This window comes from Drosophila subobscura, chromosome E (genome assembly GCF_008121235.1).
Source record: "Drosophila subobscura isolate 14011-0131.10 chromosome E, UCBerk_Dsub_1.0, whole genome shotgun sequence".
Taxonomy (NCBI): domain Eukaryota; kingdom Metazoa; phylum Arthropoda; class Insecta; order Diptera; family Drosophilidae; genus Drosophila; species Drosophila subobscura.
In genome coordinates this window covers 17,651,844-17,673,089 of record NC_048531.1, presented here as the reverse complement: position 1 = coordinate 17,673,089, position 21,246 = coordinate 17,651,844, and the positions used below count along the sequence as shown (strand labels likewise).

General features: G+C 46.4%; 2 protein-coding genes and 5 non-coding genes across 7 annotated transcripts; 3 read left to right on the top strand and 4 right to left on the bottom strand.

Moving 5' to 3' along the window:
* Positions 1 to 97: 97 nt before the first annotated feature.
* Positions 98 to 13,591, bottom strand: LOC117889998. Its single transcript, XM_034794585.1, has 5 exons — positions 13,405 to 13,591; positions 6,389 to 6,489; positions 1,855 to 2,258; positions 790 to 1,794; positions 98 to 728 (listed from the first exon to the last, which is right to left on the bottom strand). Exons 2-5 carry the CDS (start codon positions 6,464 to 6,466, stop codon positions 344 to 346), a joined length of 1,872 nt encoding a protein of 623 aa, XP_034650476.1. The 5' UTR covers positions 6,467 to 6,489; positions 13,405 to 13,591; the 3' UTR covers positions 98 to 343.
* LOC117889999 (persulfide dioxygenase ETHE1, mitochondrial) lies at positions 2,343 to 3,961 on the bottom strand. The gene is given in 5 exon segments (XM_034794586.1): positions 2,343 to 2,637; positions 2,701 to 2,786; positions 2,788 to 3,065; positions 3,145 to 3,289; positions 3,357 to 3,961. Coding segments are annotated over 5 exon segments (873 nt in total). The 5' UTR covers positions 3,546 to 3,961; the 3' UTR covers positions 2,343 to 2,462.
* LOC117892760 lies at positions 7,821 to 7,939 on the top strand. The gene has a single exon (XR_004648739.1). It is a non-coding gene; the product is annotated as a 5S ribosomal RNA (ribosomal RNA).
* Trnat-ugu lies at positions 10,312 to 10,383 on the top strand. The gene has a single exon. It is a non-coding gene; the product is annotated as a tRNA-Thr (tRNA).
* A 2,210-nt stretch (positions 13,592 to 15,801) lies between the features above and the next one.
* On the bottom strand, positions 15,802 to 15,873 carry Trnat-ugu. Its single transcript has one exon. It is a non-coding gene; the product is annotated as a tRNA-Thr (tRNA).
* Positions 15,874 to 20,447: 4,574 nt separating this feature from the next.
* On the top strand, positions 20,448 to 20,519 carry Trnat-ugu. The gene has a single exon. It is a non-coding gene; the product is annotated as a tRNA-Thr (tRNA).
* Positions 20,520 to 20,812: 293 nt separating this feature from the next.
* Trnat-ugu lies at positions 20,813 to 20,884 on the bottom strand. Its single transcript has one exon. It is a non-coding gene; the product is annotated as a tRNA-Thr (tRNA).
* Between the last annotated feature and the right edge of the window lie 362 nt (positions 20,885 to 21,246).

Genomic DNA, 21,246 nt, shown 5'->3' with positions numbered 1-21,246 from the left:
TCCGACAATGAACGATTTCTGCTACCGAATGAATTCAACGACAAATTAAATGAATATATTCGTGTATTTACACTAAATTATGTTTAATATTGTGCTAATATGATCTCTCACTACTCCCTACTTATCGATATAGAATGTAAGTACAGCAGAATGCAGAGTTCGAGTACAAATGAATCTCTCCCCTTCACGTGAGAGAAGACTGCCTGCCGCCTGCCCAAAGGTAAATATAATTCTAATTATAATTTTGCACATGTCCGCCTGTTGGTGTCAACTGCCATCTGCTGGCAGTCGTTTGGGGGTTATGATTGTTTAGGGGGTGTTCCTGTGTTTCCATCCCTTCCCCTTAGATGAGCTTGTGCCTGCCCAGGGAGGCTGTGTGCAGGGGACTGCAGTTCTCGATGAGCATCGTCTGGCCCTCATCCGTGGGCGAGGCTGTGCTCTTGTTGTGGTTGTTATTGTTGTGGTGCATCCGTTTCATGGGCCGCTTCCGCTCCAGATCGTGGCCAGGGTGCAGTTCCACCGTCTGCAGGCTCTGAGCCCGCTGCAGGGACAGCCGCAGTGGCTTCTTGGGCGGCGTGGGTCGCGCCGTGCGGTTGGTCTCCGTCGCTGGTCTGGATTCGTTTTCGCTGTCAAAGTCCAGGGACTTGACGCTTCTCATGTCGCTGGGTAGCCGGGTGCGCAGGGTCTGCGCCTCGCTCTGTCGGGGCGTGTCCCGTCGACGTTCCAGTCTGGGGAGAGCATAGAAATTAGCATCGATGGAAGCTGGCGGTTGAATCGCTTGTAACCTACCCATTGTACTGGTTGAGGTGCTCCACGCTGCGGGCATGTGCGCTCATCAGATGCTCGCGGTGGAGCTGCTGCTGCTGTTGCAGGGGATCGCGTGGCCGCCGCTCGCGGTGGCGCTCCTTCTCGCGCCTGTGGTGCTGCATGTAGGCGGAGTCGCTGTTGATGGAGATCTTCGAGGCGGAGAGCGACTTGGAGGGCATCGAGTACATGTGGGGCAGTCGCTCGCGCATGTCGATGTGGGTGTTCTCCTTGATCAGGGTTTTGGTCACATGCGCAGGCGTCTGGGCGCTATCGTCGCCCATCAGTTCTATTGGCTTGCCCCCCACCAGGGTGGTGATGTAGTTGCCCCGCTGGAAGATGAGCGGCTTCTCGGGCGGCGTCGACGGGGGTGATGAGATGCTGATGCTCGTCACATGCTGCGACTGGCTGGTGGGTGTCTGATGCAGTTGCTGCTGCTGCTGGTGGTGCTGCTGCTGCTGGTGGTGGTGGTGATTGGGCTGCTGCTCCTTGACTGTCTGCAGCTCTCGCACCTGCTCCTCCAGGTAGGAGATGCGATGCTGCAGTCGCATGTTGTTTTCCTTCTCCTGGTCGAGCTGCTTCTGTGGTATGGGCAGGGACTTCTTGCGCATCACCACCATCTGGCACTTGCCGGAGTTGCCCACATGCTTCTGCAGCTCCTCTTTGGTCTTGCTGGTCACCAGGCGGCCGTTGATCTCCAATATGCGATCGCCCTTGTACAGTCCGTCGCCCTCCAGGGCCCACTCCACGTAGAATCCCGGCTGATCGGCCCGCTGCTGGGCTGCCCATCGCCCGGACGTTGCATGCACCGCGTGCAGGCTGAGCGACACCCCAGAGCTGATGATGTTGTAGAGGGTCTGGGCCTCCGGCTTGGACTTCTCCAGCCTGGCCTGCAGTGCCCGTGCCTCCTCCACTATGGACAGCATCTGCAGCTCCTCCCGGCCCAGGGCATATTCCAGCTCGGCCTGCCGGATGCGTATGTCAATGTTGCTGGGGGAGGAAGAGGATCGATTAGCTTCTGCTTCGGTTTGGGCTGCTTTCATTACTCACTCTGTGATGTCTAGCTTCTCGAGGGCGCTCTTCAGGTTCTTGATCTTGATGCGCTTGTTTTCCGCCTCGGACTTGAGTCGGTTCAACTTTTGCTCGGCTGCTGGCTTCTCCGAATCGTCCAGCGGCGGGCCGCTGGGGCGCGGCAGCTTTCCCAGGCACAGCTGAATGCGCAGATTCTGGATGACGGCCTCGCGATCCTGCAGGGCCGACCGCAGCTCCTTTGACTCGCTGCGCGTGGAGCGGGATGAGAGCGTTCCGCCCAGGGATCCACCCTTGCGTCGTCTTCCCGTGGTGGAGCTGTGGCTGGTCGTGTGCCCATTGCCTGGATCATGGTTCTCGGCTGCCACTGCCGTGTGCAGACTATACTTGGCAGCACTGCCACAACCCTTCGGATTCAAAATGGTCTGTAAAAATAAGAAAAACTTGCAGATATTAGATGATGTTTCTACATGGGGGAAGTCCTTGTGTTTCGGGAGTAAAGCAATCGGGTTTTAACGGGGATTACACAGGCATGTTTATTTTATAGATTACAAATCTCTTGGAAGTATTTTGATATATTTATCTATGTTGGATTAGCTGCACTTTCAGTGTCTTCACAGGGATTGTATTTACTCCTTGGGAATATCGTAGACCCCGCACTCTCGATTGGCGGGCAGCGACGCGTCTATCTTCTTGGGATACGGCAGATTCAGGTTGTCCATGATTTTGATAAACTCTGCCAGATCCTTGGTCAGTCGGGGATTATAGCGCTTCTCCTCCCACACGCTGCTCTCCATCTGTCCTCTGCAAGCAGCAAAGAATTAGCACTCGATCTTCCCTTTACGACTAAATCTTCCTCTAACTCACTTGTAGTCATGGGCCGGATAGATGCGATAGTTCTCGGGCAGCGTAAAGATCTTGCTGTGGACATTTTCGTACAGATGCTTGGGGACTGCCCTCCTGGAAGTCTGTGCGCCCGCAGCCGCGTATGAGGAGAGTGTCGCCAGTGAACACGCAGCCCTGATCCTTGATCACATAGCTCATGCAGCCATTGGTGTGTCCAGGAGTCGCCAGTGCATCAATGACATGACTGCCAAAATCGACGCGATCGCCCTCGTGCAGGTGGCGGTCCGCCTTGGCACCGCTGGCGGCGGCAATCACCGACTGGCAGCCCGTCAGCTCTCTGAGCCAGCCACTGCCCGTTATGTGATCCGCGTGCATGTGTGTGTTGACTGAAATACGTGCGTGGGATGATGAAATGATCTCCAAGGTGATAAGACTGCCCCTCCCCTCCCCTCTCCTCTCACTCACTGGCGTATTTGAGCTTGAAGCCCAATTCCTTCACCAGCTGGGCATCTCGCTTGGCCTGCTCCAGCACGGGATCGATGATCACGGCCTCGCCAGTCTTCAGATCCGCCAGCAGGTAGCTGTAGGTGCTGCTCTCCCCATCGAACAGCTGTTGGTGGCGATGGTTAATCTCGGCTGGGTTGGGGAATTTCATCAGATGCGTTCGCATTACGTACTTGCCGGAAGAAGAAGTCCGGCGTGAAGGGTTTCCGTTCCGGTAGACTCATTGTTCCGAATTGACTGTGGACTGATCTTAGTGTTAGCGACTGCGTTCTGCCGCGATTGCTGGGCAAGATCGGCTGATTCTGATGGCTGACTGATAGCCGCTTGAGGGCTGACAGCATACTGGAGCCAACGATTCGCATTTTGTACGCTGGGGGCGAGGTGAATTTCGGTTCTAATGCTTTTCGCTCGATCGCTTTCGGAATTTGTTGTTCGCGTTTCGGTTTCTGTTCTTTTCTGTTTTCTTGTTATATAATCGCTGGCTCCTTTCTAGTTAAACATTAATCAGTTCAGTTTTGTTGGCTTATGGAATCAAGTTTCCTAATATTGTAAATTACTGATAATTGAGCACTTGTTGTGGTTGTTGCTTAAGTTTCGCCTAACGCCTCGCGTTTATCACATTTATCACAGTACAATTACTCATAGACACTCGCCAACTCAATGGAAATGTTGCGGGTACACGTATTAAGTTTACAACAAACACTTATGTCCAATTTAAAGAGAAACAAACAAAAATTGTAACAAACAAACACAAAACGTCAGCAGCGCAGCGGTGCGACAGAGAAATCAGCTGATGCGGTGAATTTCTCTCTCAGCTTTTGGCGCTGTTGGAGCTTTTGGGTTTGACGAGCTTGACGCTACATGCATACACACGAATGTACATATATGTATATATACATATGTACGTGCCAGGTAAAAAGCATGTATAAATGACATTTAAGTTCAACAGCGACCCCCTAACGAACTTTGATTCTGCAATCTCCATGCAAATTGGAATTCATTGAGATAACAAGTTACGAGACAACAATTATGAATAGTTGATCTAAAATCCATTAAATTGTGTTATAAATACACCAATCTGGGCGTGGCGATCGAAAGAAATCTAAGAATGAGAACAATGAACTTATGAATTTCAGTTGCAGCATGATTACTGATCCGTATGCGCGTTTTCAATCACGTTCCCATAGGTTAAAGCTGCACAGTGTGTACGTCCTTCTGCCACATGAAACATTTTGCACTCCACCTCACAAACTAAACCCCGAACCGTTACAAAGTCTTGTCTCAGCTGCACTTACATAAATGCAACAACCACCGCCTTGGCACAGTTGAAGCTTCCTTCCACCCCTCAGCTGGCAACCCTTACCTTTGGCTCGGGGAAGTTGCAGTTGTTGAGAAATTTGTACAAAATTAATAACGCAGTGGGGAAGGGGAAGTTGAAGGAAATCGAGACTGGACATTGTCCAGTTCAGGCAGAAAGGAGAACGTGAGAACTTCTGCACACTGCGGATTGGGCCATACAATTTCTTGACTTTTACATTCAGATCATAAATAAATTTGCATATATTAGAAGAGAGTTTCAAATATCAAATGCGGGCTGGGATCTTTTGGTCTCTGTCGTTGAGTAATTGATGTAATTTTGTGGAAGGAATTAATTGACCGTTGGCAATGGTAGGGATCTGTATCTGTCGTCAAGAAGGGTGTGAAATGCAGACCCGTCTTTTGGGGTGCGGTTTGTGGAAGGTTTTCGAATGGTGTGCTTCTGATATTCCATTCCATACAAGCAGTTACTCAATCTTTGGGCGAACTACAAACGTAATAAATATGTGCATACTCGTATTGGTTCAGCCATTAGTTATGGCCAATTTACTGGGTCTATTTATAGATATTATTGCTATGGTTTCCTCTCCAACGCCCCTTGACTAAACACCTGTCGGCTAATGAGACGCATCGATGTGGATGCTGATGAACGCAGAAAGCAACAAAATATACATATGTACATATGTATGGATGTATGTATGTAGATGCGAGTGGAGTATATTCGTCACTCACTCTTGCTTTCAATCATTTGGCTGCGAGTGAAAGTTCCATTGTGGTGTCGGACTTCTTTCCCCCAAATTGCTAAGCAGAAATCATCTGTTGTGAATGATATTCCTCTGCCCATTCCACCGCTCAAAATAAAAAGTATCTCCAACTTATTGTGCAAGTGAGAGAGGTTCAGATGGGTGAAGTTCCATTTATATACTAAGTTATGATGATGTTCGTTGCTACAGAAGGCAAGTGTCAAAGATCTGTGGTGTGGGGTCATAGGCTTCGCTTCCTCAACATTTCTACTTTTCCCAAAGCTTCACTTCCTACGATATGCCGGCATGAAATTCTCTTCATTTATAAATATGTATGCTACATCTATTGAATCATATTTTCACTTTTCACACACTTATTCGTTCCAGCCACCCCGCCACCATTTGCAGTATTTCACACATAATGCCAGTACTTGTGTGTGGTAAAACATTTGGATACATAGTCGAACACCCAATCGGTTGAATGCAACTGAATGCACAGGCTGCATCGGAATGAATGACTCTGCATTGTTGTGGGCCGCGTGAAAGTGTTGCTTCAAAATGCATTCAAATGCAATTTGCAATTCATTTTCGAAAAGTGTTTGTGCTTTGGGCCACTGCCATTTCCATGTTGGGGTGTTTCCAACATTTTATTATCTGGCATTTATTTCTTGGCGATTAAGATTTGGTGGCGGGTACATCATCGTCGTTCCAAGCTCATTTTTTGCTACGAAAAATACTTCTTAAAGCTTACCTTCTCTTTGCACATTTCATCAGTGATTTGCTTGCATGTACACAACTTTGATTTATCTTTGGCTATTTGTGAATTTTCATTTTCGACAACTTTCTAGCGTGAAACGATGCACAGTATTCGAGGGTATTCGAGGTAGCTTAGTATCCATGTATGCATCTGCCTAGTGGCCGATGTCTGTCTGGGATGTGCGTGTCAACATCTAATTAGCGTATATAGCTTTTGCGCTCTTATATAATCGAATCAGACAATGGGGCAGGGCAGGGATAGATGTTGCATTAATTATGTGTACACACATACGCGAGTATTTGGCTGCTGTCTATTTCTATATGTAATGTGGCCTTACACAATCGGCCTGCACAGATTGGTTTGTGTTTCTGCAATCGAATGAACTTACCATGGAGGCGGATTTCTGTTTGGCAAAGGCGCGATGATGCGCGGAAATCGGTTCGCTAACCACACTTCCGGTGTCCATGATGGAAATTGCTCAGTTCAGCACTGCAAGAGAGAGAGAGAGAGAGAGAGAGACACACAGAAGAGTGAGAAACTTTAAGTGGCATGCTGGAGTGGAGTGGAGTGGGTTGGGTTGCGTTCGGGTAAGTTGACAGTGATATATGTCGTATCTGGGAGTGCACTTTGAACTTAACGCTTGGCAAGTGGACAGCCCCAGAAGACAGGCCCTGGCTGTAGCTCCTCAAAGTCACTTTAATTTGCGTTCCGCTTCGCAAAACAAAAACAATTGCCAGACGGGCACATATGTACATATGTACATGTGTATGTACATAATATGTACATATGTATGCATGTGTATAAGCTTGTTAAGCCACTCAATCGTGGAGCATGAGAGCATACTCAGAAAGAAGTGCTTCAAATGGATGAGATATAGCCTAAAATATGGCAATTAAAAATGGTATTTCACACTTTTAATATATTCATTCTCTTTACCTCTGGCTATCAGAGTTTTCTTTCCCATTAAATCAATGTAAAACTGCTTAGAGGGCAGCTTCTAGTCGCTATAGTCGACTCTTGTGGCGCACGATTCCCTGTGTTTCGGTTCGCCGCTCTTAACAACTTTGGCACGTTACATTTACGATTCGTTGAAGGCAGTTTAATTAGCCGAGAAAAAGAACCTTCCTTCCTCCCATGTGTCAAGATTTCTTTCCGTCATATCTTTCATATTACGAGTACGAACAGAGGGAAGAGGTGGGGCGGCGGAAAGAAATGTTCATCATATGCAAATGAGCAATGCTGTGGACGCACTTTCGGTGGTGGCAGTGGCAGTGGCACAACAAAGAAATGCATTCGATATGCAGATTCGCACAGCCGCAAGCTGTACACACACATACGCTCTGGGAGATACAATCTCCCAGATGAGGTTGCATAGATCACATTACTTAATGTGCCGGCAAAGACAACGGCAAACTCTTTTTCCTCTCCGCCCATACCCACTCTTCCCTTCCCCCTCCCTTTATGGGTTTTCACTTGTTTACTTTGCCTTTGTCGGCTTTGAAAGACAAAGCCCTTCCATTCATACTCGTACTTGGCTGTGGCTCTGGCTGCAATTGTCATAGATACTTGTGGCACACTCGTACAAATTGTATCTCTCATATGCATGCAGGAAAAGCGCTTTGCCAAACACCGTTATCTTGGCTTTTATTGAGCTCTAAAGAGCCAGAAAAACGAGTTCTATGGAAAACCGTGTGAAGAAGAAGACCACCGACCCAGAACACTGCTGCTGCAGCTAATGAACTGCGAAAAACTTTCGTTGAAAAGCTCTGACAGAAATGAGCTTTCGTTGCTTTTGCTAGAAGTTCTAACTGTGGACTTTCGCCAACGACCATACTACGCTGAATACATCGGTTCTCGTCCGATCACCGAAATTAAGCAGCGTCGGGCGCGGTTAGTACTTAGATGGGGGACCGCTTGGGAACACCGCGTGTTGTTGGCATTGTCATCGAACTTTTAGCTGATTTTTCTTTTTTCCTTCATATTCTTATTCTTTTTTCTATTTAAAAGTACTTAAAGCCAAGGAGGGGTACAGGAAGGGCACAGCTTCCCCTGCGTAGTGTCTGTTTATCTTTATCACATGCATCTAATAACATCGCTTTGACATTGTACTATTTTGCTTGGGGAACTGCTTGTCTGCGTTCAAGGTGGGAGCAAGTAAGTCATTAGTCTTGGAGAATAATCATCATGCTGGAAACGCTGCCAGCAGCGTTCTACAAAATTCAGCTAGCTAAGAACTCCATCAGCATGTTGTCTAGGTCTGTCTTTTGGGGCCTGTCTCTGGGATTGCGTGCTGGGACGGGACGTGGAGTGGGGCTGGCTTGTTTTGGTTAGCTCACCCAATGTGGGCCTATCATTAATCTAATTTCGCTTTAGTGTCTAATTATGGACTAGATGCCGGGGCTTAGAGAGAGACCCGAACAGAACGAAAGCCCCGTCGAGTACTCGCACATTAGCAGTCGGATTCGGATCTGTCTGTCGCTGGTTGAAGTTTGTTAGATCGCTTTGCTAATGGGCTGAAATTAAGGGGATCTAAGGGGAATCTGGCAAGAAAATGCCGGCCTCTAGCAGGTAAACTATCACCAAATTGCAGCAGTGTCGGTTACAATTGGCTGTGGGAAAAGTCTGTCAAGCATGAAGATCGTTCAACTGCGGGCATATGCAGACACTGCCCCTGGGAGCTACCTTATATGCATGTAATTATTATTCTTGAATTTGCGTGGCCAACTTTGAAGGGTTCTCCTTTTGTCTTCTCTTCCATTTAATAAGAACGAGAGCAAGTGCAGCTAGCTCGAGCTCGAGCTCGGGCTCGGGCTCGGGCTCAGGCGCTTCCCAGGCATCGTGCATGTGGGCGCTGAAGCCACTGAAGCGCAACCGCACCAAGAACAAGTACAACTAACTAATAATTAAGTTATTGGCGATGGTGGCGTGATCGGGGTTGCTTACAGCGAAAAATGGATATTCTAGACTTGAGAACGTTGTCAACTTCATATTCATTTGTTTTATAATTCCCATCTCCATCGTTTGAAGCACAGTCAGCTCCATAATCATTTCCATTTAGTCTACATTTGTGCTTAACGCGTTTCCGGCGTAAGAGGCAGACAGCTACAGGGACAGAAACATGACAAACAGCCAAGTTTATGAAGCCAATTTGGCTCAAGGTACCGAAACAATGTTTCAAACCAAGAACAAGCTGCAAATTGCGATACTGCCTACCCGCGTACTGTACCTACTCCAAAATTCAACTTGCAAATTGCATTTTCGACGGTGATGATGATGATGGCCAAGCAACTGGAACGGTGGATGGCCACTGGACAGTGGCAAGTGGCAAGTGGCAAGTGGCAGGTCGAGGTGGCAAGTGAAACTTGTTCGAATCCGAATTCCGGTCTAGCTGAGCGATCTCATACAGCCAGGCCAGCCATTGGACGTGCCGTTTGGTGCTCCGCTTCGGCTTAAAGCACACACACCAAATGACCCAAAAACCACAAAACGATGACACGTTTATTCCGTTTTACCCGTGTATCATTTGTCTCCATTCCACTTGAATCTCATGTCGCCTCACCCAACTTGTCCGCCAAGGTCCCCACGGGATCGGTGCCTCTAACTGCGATTCTGTTGCAGATCATAAATAAAATTCCAATCAGCGAAGATCTCAATTAGATTTCGATGCCTGCCTGGCTCTCTTTATGCTTGTTCGCGTATCATAGGCATTCCGTTGGGATGTCAGTCAAGTCGATAGCCCGAGTATTTTTATGGATTTTTAAAACTTCCCACGCAGCGAATTCAACTTTTATGTAAATCCAATGCAGAGAAACAAAACCTAAATCCAATTTACAAATCTCCCTTCCTCTCTCTCTCTCCATTCATACTCTCTAATGTATTTAGAAGGCGTTTATTGCCACGCCCCTTCTTCTGTTGGGCAACGAGCCCAAGTTTTGAGCGCGCCTACAAAATTGTTGCGAGATGAGCTCAGTGCCATTGCCAGTGTTTGTTCGGTTCGCCCCCATAGCTGGTTGGAACAATGCAAATTATACTGCTCAATTGCTTAAATGGAGATGACACCTGGTTCTAACAATGTGTGTATGCCATAGTAAGTAAACTTATATAAAAAACTCGATTAACAGCTGTGACGCTTCGCTTAATGCAAATGTGAATCGCCCTGAGCTCAAGCAGAACTTTACATTATTTCTACATCGAATTTGTCTGTTATCTGGCTCCCGCTCTCTGTCACTGTTAAGCTTTTCCAGAACTCTGTTAAGAAGCATTCTGTTGGCACGTATATCGTAAGGGCCATCTGACGCCCGTCTGGCAGAGGCCTCTTTAGCTCAGTGGCAGAGCACTGGTCTTGTAAACCAGGGGTCGTGAGTTCAATCCTCACAGGAGGCAATTGCCAAATTTTCTTTTTTCTCCATTTATTTTCGCTAGTTTGAAATATATTTCATGGGTTGGTTTGCAAATTGTCAACAAGGTTGAAATAATTATTAAAATTAGCTTAATTCAGTTATTGTTAATAACCTTTATGCATAAACATTTGCCCCAAGGGGGCAATGGCGAAAAAGTTTGTTTATCTTTTTTGTTTTATTGGGGTTTCTCCGAAACCTTAACCCTGCTCGGTCGTAGTTTCCAAACACCTGGGTTGCCTCGTAGATATGGTATGCGTTTGTGTCATTTATGAGCTAATATATTTATCGTTCCACACACATTCGCAGATACAAATTTACCCAACAATTGGCCTGGCTTGGCATGTATTTCGTACGGTTTTTATGTGCACAAGTGTCACTAAGGCAGGCCGCTACATTGATCATTTTAATCACACTCGGAGGCTGCCTGGCGCATGGCCTACGAAATGGACCAGTAAAGAGCAACACACCAGACCGGCAACTGGCTGCGAATAAGCTTAATGGACTTGACATGAATATGGAGATTTCTTTGTTGTTTTCGGCGTTTATGTTGGGGTAGAGTAGAAGAGTTATTATGTACTTCCAGTGAGGTCGTTGGCTGCTGGGTTGTTCTAACATTCATCGGATATACTTTAGTTCAAATATAGTAATTGTTTCTCAGGTATTCTATGTATTGACTATGATTATAGACCGGGGCTTTACTTGTAAGTAGAAGCAGCGGTACGTGTTGCTATGCAGTTGAGTTTATCTTTTGGTCATTCTTTGGGCTCTTGTAGTTTTCGCACATGGCTGCTGAATGGAAAATCGAAAGCGCAGTGAAGCTAAGAACTGAAAGACCGAATAACTACTAACAATAACCTTCGTTCTATCCATTGAGGGACCACCGTACTGGTTGTTTGTTGTGCAGCTGTTGCCGCCATGTCAGCTGATAATTGCCCATAATTTCAGTGGGCAATTATACTTGAACAAATGGCAGAGAGTGAATATCGCTCACAGTTAGAATGTCAGCTGCTCGACTCTCTTCTGGCCGACTGGCTGGCTGGCTGGCAGTGCAGATTGGGGTCGTGAAAGTCTCCGCACTGGACAAATCATCTATGCAAATCAATTCTAGAAAGTCGGCTTAATACCAGACTCAGATCGAAGACTAGGAAAGTGCAAATTGCCCCTGGCCGGGCCACAGAGATCGGATCTCCATGTGTTCATATCGCAACGAAAGCGAATTCGGAATCAATAGCTTTGACTTGGTTTATTTTCGTATGTGGAATGGAGATTTGCTACTCTCATTTTAATTGTTACAGCTTCTCTCTCTTGAATGAAAGTGAAACCCTCAGCCGACACAGTTGGACAGATTAGTTAGCGCACACACACACCACCACCAGCATGAAGATGAATGCAGAGTTATCTCAAATCTGTGCTTTCTATTCCCAGTTACGAGTCGAGTGGCCAAAAACAAAAGGCGGCTCGCAATACCCTCTGGTGCATCTGAGTCCACGCACAGACACGAGCTGAAGCCCACATAAAAATAAAATACAGTCATCCGACAAATTTACATATCAACAAATACCTGAAACACAACCAAACTTTGATTAGGTTGTTAGCATTGAACACATCAAAAAGCAAACAAAAGTCAAAGGCAAACAGCAGAAGAATCCAAAGAATATGTAAATAACCCCCGCGAGAGACCCGGCCTAGACATCCTGTGGAGTCGACAAAGGGTTTGACATTTCAATGAAGAAATGGAAACAGAAACACACACACAATTCGGTTAGAAAGAACAATTGTTATTCAAATGCAATCAACGATTCCCCAAAGGAAACATCTCATTAAAATTAATGAACAAATCGAGATGCAGAGAGGAAGGGAGGGGGAGGCAGGTAGGTCGGAGGAGAACGAACCTGCCACTGCATTTACCCAGAATAGAATAGAACTCAGAGAACACTTCAGACAGAACCTGAGATCGTGATTCAACCGCAGAAACTTCATATGTAATTATACGGTCAGAGATCGGATACTCCGACGGCGACTCATATTTGACTGATTGATTGTGGCTGCTTAGGAATGCCAATGGAGGTCCCCCTCTCATCAGTGAATCAGTTTTTGCGAGAAACTTTGAACTTGATTGCCGTCCGACTGTTTGGCTGCTCATCTAAGCCACATCAGGAAGGCAAATCGCGTTTCAATGGCCAACCAACTAATTTATTCATGAGATTTCAAATTTCTCCAACTCTTTTGTCATGATAAGGGGGCAGATCTGAAAGTCCACGCCATGCCACCATAAATATTCAGATACCAGAACAGAACCCTTCACCCAGTGTTTGTGGGGGATTATGTAAGGCAGGTGCCACCAGAAGAGGAGGAGTGGCCTACCAAAGGCAGAGGCACACAAAAAACCAGGGGGAAAATTGCTCCATCATCATCATCATTATTATTGCTGTGACGACCTCGTTCGGCTCGGATATTTGTTTGCACTGTTCGAGTATTTAGAATGCACTAAGCCAGCGACAATTGATTCGATGATGAACCTTTCGATTTCAGCAAGTGATTGAAAACTGTTTCGAAGCACACGGATCGGATCGTCAGGGGCTTAACCAATAACCGAACAATGGAAATGCTCTCGAGTGTGCACAAGTCAATGGAAACATTTCATTTCATTGCATTTGATTGGCGATGGAGGACAGGGCAGGGCGGCATGGGCAGTGGCAGGGAGGAAAGCCTCAATTTGGTCTTTTGTGCCAATTATTTACACTTGAGACATAAATCAATGATGTCGATGCTTAGGCCGACTGTTTGGCTGCCGCTTCGGCAACCGCATCGCGACCGTTACTAAATGGCGTTCGGCACAGATTGGTTGTAAATTATAGATATATATTTTTGTAATTTTTTCGCTTAATTATTTCCGTTTGTTTTTCCGTCGAATTATGCCTGTGTTTCCTTTGCTTATAGTAGAGTCTTCCTTCGGGCGGACACAGGAAATTTACTCTTGAATTAACTGAACAAACACACTCACACACATAGACAGCGGCGCAGGCGTAGGAGTTGGTTCTCTTCCGTTCTCACACTCTCTTCCCCCTGGATCGCTGATTGAAGAAGGTTCAAAAGTCGCGCAGGGCAGGCGACAACACGAAACGTAACGAAACGAAACGAAACGAAATATCACGACGTAGACAGAGCGAGAGCCACTGAACGTTGCTGTTCGCGTCTGTTTTAAGACTGAAATTCATGGCTTGATCAAGAGCCAACGCAGGCGCACATTTACTCTCTCTCTCTCTCTGTTAGAGCCGCTCTCTGCTTGCGCTGGTGGTGGTGGATCAAGGCATATGCCGTGTACTCGTATGATTCCCGCTCTACGCGTCAGATATCAAACTCTCCTCGCTCTGTGTGCGACTATTACGATAATAATACACTCTCTGGGTGGATGTTTGTGTGCCGAGAGTGAGAGCGCGAGCCCGAGAGCGCAAGAGAGAAGTGCAATGGGCTTGTCTGTGGATTTATTGGGCCAGACGCGACCCCATGGTGATTATAATGGTTAATAGAGTTCCAGTGCATTGAACCCCCACTCCCTCGGCTCGGCTCTTGTGGGTGTCTTGGATATTTTGACAGCTGCAGCATCCGAGATTTTTACGACTGCCACACTGCCGCATCTTGGCGTTGCTCATTTGCCTGCCGCTCCAGTTGCATCATCGCCGGGCGGACACATGGCGGTGCACTCACGCTTATCTCTCGCCAGTGTGCAACGCTCCAGTGCACGCGCTCGTGCGCAAAGTCAATTAAAATGATCACAACAATCCCGGAGAACCCCTTCACCCGGTGCGAGGACATGACATGATAGGGTGGGACCATCGTGGTGTGCAGGGGTTGCTCTTGCTGCCGGCGTTGATTGTATTTCCATCCATTAAATGCAGTCCAAAATAGAAACACAACAACCTAAATTCAAGAGCACACATAAATCAAAATTATACAAATGGAAAAAAGGAGCAAAAAAAGGATTACACATGCGCCTCTCACGCGCTTAAAGTGCTCGAGACACCACACTCCCTCCACCCCTCCCCACGACCCAGCTAATTGCGAAACTTTTTCGAGTTGATATCATTTCGATTAGCTAATGTGCGGCCCCGGCTCTCCCGACTCTGGCTCTAAATCAAAACCCACCGACAAAAGTGCGGGCCAGCCCAGCTAAAAATATCGTTATTGTATTTTGTTACCAAAAAGCTGGAGAGTGAAATGTGCTGTACCGTTGTGCGGCTGGACCGGCGTCTACGGGTATTACAAAATGGACCGAAAACGGTTAGCTCATTTCCATATGCGTTCGGCGCTTCAGTCTTTCGTTTCTCCACACGATCGAAGAAGAGATTTCGTCGGCCAGCCAGAATGGGAGAATCGAGGAGATATTTGCTGCCTGCCAAACAATAATTTAAGCAAAGAATAACAACGCTTCCTCTCCGTAAAGAGGGAGGGGGAAACAAAGGGAAATCACTTGTCGCTGTCAGTTATACATGGCTACACTTTTTATGGTTTTCCATTTCCATCCCGAGCAAAGGAAAACATCAACAGAAAAGAAAAACACAAGAGCGAAGACCGCAAGTGCCTGGAAAAACTCGACCTGCTTTGGGTTTTCCACTCTCGGATTCCCAGAACGAGATTGAGGGGCAAAGGCCACAACAAACATAATAAATTCGAGCATTTTTGTGGCACTTGAGAACGGAACGGAGACGACTCAGGGGCAGGGGAGGCTAGAAGAGGGAGGGGATCGTCTTGCCTGGGCCCAGGTTTTGTATGCTGGAATTTATGCCAAGTGGATGGAGTTTCGATCCCCGAACAAGTAGCCAGTTGTAACCTCAATTAAAACGGAATTTATGCCACAAATGAAAAGCAATAAAGAAAACACTCTGCTCGGCTGCTGCTACCTGGAGACATTTTTCGTGTCTCCCTGCCCCTGCCCCTGCCCCATTGCAGAGGTGTGTGCGTGTCCATGGAGCATTTCGAAGATCGCGAGACAACATAAATTGTGCCACTAACTGCAATTTGGGTACTAACTAAACACGAATGAGAGCGGAACTTGAACGCATGTTTGAAACGCCAGAAAGCGAGTCCTTCAACTAGTGAGGCAGGTGCAACGAATGGAATGGAAGGGGCTTGAGATAATAAAGCAACAGACGGAAGGAAGAGGAAGGAACACAAAGTATCTACCCAAGACAGGACAGGATTATGTATCCTGATTATGTATAACTAATCCCTGATGTATAAACCACAAATCTCCCAAGGCCAGGCAGCTCTATCGACGGGTATCTTAGCTTTCAATTAGCTTCAAATAACGCAAAAAATCGCTCGCAACTCCCCTCCTTCCGCCATCCCATCAGGTGCATGCGATGATGGAGGGTTGGATGTGAGCCCGAACCTTGGGAACTGCCTCCTGTGAGGATTGAACTCACGACCCCTGGTTTACAAGACCAGTGCTCTGCCACTGAGCTAAAGAGGCCCACATTTTCAGGGCGTCCCAGAAGCGAATTTCTACCGCCAACCGTCTCAGAACAAGAGCTGGGCTTGCACTTCGTACGTACTAAAATTGTATCTTTGTTTAAGTATCTGCGACACAAAAGATAGCAGACCAGACGGCGAATGAGGGCGAGGGGTGAACATATGTTGACACAGTTGTTCTAGTTCTTGTGTTTGTGCCCGTTGCCTTTCGAGCTGATAAATGCTTTTAAATGTAATTAAAGGCAAATGCTGAGGCAAAGGTGAACGAGGGTTTGGGAAGTGGACGGGGGAAGGAGTGGTGGACGATGGAAGACCCAAGGTCGGGAGGCCGACCGGATATTAATTTCACAAAAATTACACACATTCGGCGGATAATCAACATTAAGATCGGCTCTCGGGCGCTGCGCTTCAGTGGCCCATGACAATTAGGGCCAAAGAAATTTCGGGCCAGCTTCCACTCCCCGGGCCTCACCTGTTGCCAAGAGTCGAGAGCTGTTGATGGGAGATGGAGCCATTAGGACTGAAATGGAAACGACATGCCCAATGAACAAACATTTTCACATCATCATTTTGATTGGCACGCATGTCCGCGGGTGTCTGTTTCTACTTGCGTGTACCCGACTGTTGAGTTTCGAGTGTTGAGTGCAGTTCGATTTCAGTTCCGAGGCAGCAGTGCGTGCAAAATGGATCAACGATCTTTGCGCATCAGTTGCAGCCTGCAGCCAGGTCGGTGGTGGAACGTCTGTCTCTGTTCGGCCCGGCCGGGAGTTTCCTCCAGAAATTACCCGAATACCCAATCGATTAGAGGACCTCATGTCGAACCCAATTGTAGAATTTTCACACAAGGCGCACAGCAGGCTGATGAGGCAACTGGCTGAAAATCGAAGGAAAAGTGAAAGAGCAACTGTCGCGTGCTGTGCTGTGGGCCTCTACACCTTTAACAGCTGCTATGAATGTGTCCCGGTTGGGGATAGGATAGGAGCGGGGAAAATGGAATTACCCGGAATGCCCAAATTGCCATTAAATCGCATTAAAACGAGCACACACAAACCGCAAAATAGTTGCCCAGCCGCATCGTAAACCTCTTAATTCTCTCTATCTGCAACTGTTTTTCTGCCAATCCATCCAAAAAGTGTCAAATGGAAACAAAGGATCAGAGAATTGGGTAAAAAATTGCCTGATTTAGTGTAAAATTGCTGGGCTAGAAAAAAATCAGACACGCCGGAATAGAAATATGAGGCTAATGCCTGCCGACAGCCAAAAGGATCGTCATTAGCATCCCGTAAAAAGATCGAACGACAAAAAATGGCCTGGGGCGAGGGCTACCAATTCATCACAGTCTGGTCTGTCACTCCTCATCCCTGTCTGTCGTCTGGCCAGGCCCATCAATCTCAGGTTGTAACTGTATTACAGGGACATGCAGCGTGATGTAACAGCTTACCGGGCTGATCCCTGCTGCTGCGCCACGTGCCACATCCAGTCGCTGTCCTGTTCCGTCCTGTTCCGTCCTGTCCCTTCCCCTGTGCAGCTGCTGCTGTTGCCGCCGACGCCGCACTCGCACTCGAGACTCACATTTTCAACCCCCTCAAAAGGGGTTTCAATCGGGGGACTTCGTCATGGAGGGAGGGGAGGGAGTGGTGGCTGGCAGTCTACTTTTTCCCGTTTAGCTTTTGTTTTCCACTTGAGCTGAAGCACTTTCCATTGTGCTGCCTCTGTACACACATTGCAGTGCATTTTCCGTTCGTGTTTTGCTTTCTTTTCGCATTTTCGAGTTTTTAATTAATTTGAACTGATTCCAGTCTGAAGCACTTTCCAAGCAATGCGTCTACCCCTAATGGAAACCAAATTAAATTATCGCTTTTGTGCACTTCTATTGAAGGGGCGCCACATGTGGAGAAGAGTTTTATTGGTTGATCAGGGAAATGGGAAACGTAGAACCACAGAAGAAAATGTCAATTAAGGAACTATTTGTATGCACCAAGAAAATAAAAGAGTTGATGAAAGGAAGTGGTTCAAGTTGAGGGAAGAGTGGAAATTTGATGCCTTCCTTTGATTGAAGGGCAGAGAACCACAATCAAAAGTGCGCTGAGTGAAATGTTCGCACGTTCTGAGAGTATTTCTGGAGCGGTTGGGCAGTTGTTCATGTAGAGCATTTGTATCTGATGGAAAGATTAACACAATTTATGGTCAAAAATGTGTTGAATAAACGCAACACTCGTATCATTCGCTCAATGAAATGTCGATGGAATCACTTTACAAATCAGACACCAGACAAAACACAAATTGCCAACACAACTTGATTTTTGGACCAACGTAGTGGACCTTAATATATTTATGTAAATGCTGATCCAATCGGTTCAAATTAATTAAGTGGCACACTTTAATTTGCATAAGACCCCAAAGACGGAACAGACGAAGGGGAAGAAAATATAACAAATCAAAGCAATCAAGTACGAGATCTATAAAATCCATTTTCAAGACTCAGGTTCGTTCAGACAATGGCCAAAATGCAAACAAATTGATGTTATAAATTATTTATGACGTTTTCGAAATGTCAACAACCAAATTCGTCGCCCACCTTAATGACATTTTGGGCGACAATTCAAATTCTGGAAGGGGGCAGGCAGGCGGGTGGTGCTGTCTACGAGGCACATAATTATTTGTTGTTTGTAATTGTTGTTGCTGAATGCGACACAAAATGACAGAGAGACAGACAGGCGTGCAGGAAGGAGTGCAGTTTGGCTAAACACAATTGGGTTGCTCGAATTAATGTCGCTTTCAATTGGTTTGTGTTTGCAGTGCACATGATAGATAGATGGATAAATAGCAGAGAGAACAAACCACGAACAAATGCAAAGCGAAACGGAAGCGGATTGCACAGCGGAAAACAGGCACAAAGCGAAACGGAAATGCTAGAACTACTAGTCGATGTCCAAACAAATACTCTTTCGTCTAACTAATTAGGTAGAAGTAAAGGTTCAAGGTTCCATAGACACCTCCTCCAGTTACAGTGAGTTTCACAAACAAACAGACCTCTCGGCAGGGTATTAAAACAAACAAAAAAACTCGCAATGCGGCGGAAGTCTAATGAGTGTTTGTGTGCAATCGAGAACCTTAGAGGTGCACGAAGCATCGAAAGGGGCTGGGAAGAGGAGAAACGAAATAAACTGTAATTAACTGTTGGCTCTCGAATGAACATGAATCAAAGCGGTATGTGGTCCCTGTGGAGGGGGGAGGCCGGTCATTTATTCCGCCTGAATTTGCATTCGCATTTGCATTAACATTTGCAAGTTCCCCAGACCGACGCAGGGTCAGGGAGTGGACGAAATGCATTCGGTATCCTGCCTGAGGAGCCCAGAGCTGCACTGCCACAATGCACTATAATTAGGGGTGGTTGAGGAGGACGCACGGATGCGACTCCCGAGAGTGATAAATATTTTGCGCCTGGATGACAGATCATAAACATTGCACAATGACGTCTGTGGCAGTGGCTCGAAGCGATTACATTTATTGACAATGTTCAATCAGGAAGGACGAGGCCGCATCCTTGGAGTGCCTCAACTGTACTACAAGTGACAGCTGTCGGCGAGGGTTGGCAAATCCGCTGTAAGCCCTGATGATTACATTGTTTTTGACACAGACAATAAGGAAGCCAAGAAGCGACTGAAAACCCTTCCATGATTGATGACTGATGGCACGCTGTCATGTCCAGTTGTCAGTTGTCGGGCCCTGCTAATATTTTCTGACACTGGTTCAGGCCACAGTCCCGCTGCGAAGGGGGTTACATTACGGCTAGACTTCAATGGCCAAAGTCAACAACTGGGCGAGGACGCCAATGCCAACGGCTCCGATTCCGATTCCGTTTCCCATTCAACAGCTTAGTGAAAATTTACATACACAAAAAGCCGTAACCAACATGATGCACCCTTAAGGTGCGGCTTGGGTTTCGCTTTTCATTGTGCAGCATAATAATGCATTTCACGGCGGGACACCCCGAAAAAGAAGCAAGCGAACGGGCAAAGTGGGCGTTGTAATGTTGACACTGTAATTTACGCATTTCACCTTTTATTTTTGGGCGCTTTAACGGATTTGCATCCAGCTTAAATGCCAAAGGGCTGAACTATGGTAATTTGATATGCGGAATATGCTGACGGCGGGCAATCACTCGTACAGTTGTGCCATCGATGCCCTCAGATGCAAATGTAACAGAATTCTGTTACTAACAGCCTGGGCGACCCAATTAGGTGTTACATCTTGCCACTTCCCACGACATTTTCTTACAATTTACCCATAACAAATTGCCTCTTGGCATAATGAGAGCTGCCTCTCGAACACGCCCGCAAATGGGGCATTCTCATTGAACTTCGACTTTCCTTCATTAGTCAAAGATGCTAGACAGCAGCCGCTCGACTCAAGTGCCGATTCCCAGATAAGGCGAACATTAATTTACTTTGTCATGCACTCAATTCTCGAATGTAATTGAAACTTTTTGAACAACCCGCGGATGGCAACATCAGCGACCACAGCCAGAAGGCGCCAGCTTCATGTGCTGCTTTTGCCACGCGCCTCACTCAAGCCTCTTTAGCTCAGTGGTAGAGCACTGGTCTTGTAAACCAGGGGTCGTGAGTTCAATCCTCACAGGAGGCAATTTTTGATAACAAATTATTTTAACATTTTTTTTTTTAATTTAAAATTGTGTACATTTTTGTATTGTTATTTTAAAAGAAATAAAACAGTAACATTTATTTTTCTTTAAATATTATTTTCAACTCCATGCAAAAACCTCACACACTAAGTATTAAATTTTCAGACCGTTCACATATTCGAGTATTCATAAAATCTTCCCAGTATGTTTAAGCTTTTAATTTTTAATCTGTATATAAACTTAGCAAAAAAATATTTAAAAAGAAAATATAAACCAAATAAATGTAGATGATTCTTGCCTCCTGTGAGGATTGAACTCACGACCCCTGGTTTACAAGACCAGTGCTCTACCACTGAGCTAAAGAGGCGAATAACCCGATCGCGCCATACAACCCAGTTCATATTGGGACATCTTTGCTGGATGACGTTTCTCCATAGTTCTTCGAGTTTTAACCCAAATTAGGAACTTTCAATCAATTCTGAAAGCATTTTTGTGTAGGGTAAATACAGTGCCGAACCGAATTGATACCCGAGTGATATGGGGTTGATTTTTAGATGCTTCTAGACGGAATTTGTTAGTAAACAAAAGCTGGCTGTGCACTCTTTGAATGCGTTCTCTCAGCGATCTCTTATTCTCTCCCCCTGCTCTTGATTTATTTGGGTGGCGTTCTCTTCGGTCTATAAATAAAATGCCAAAATGCTGTCTTCATACCACACGTTGTCGTCGTCG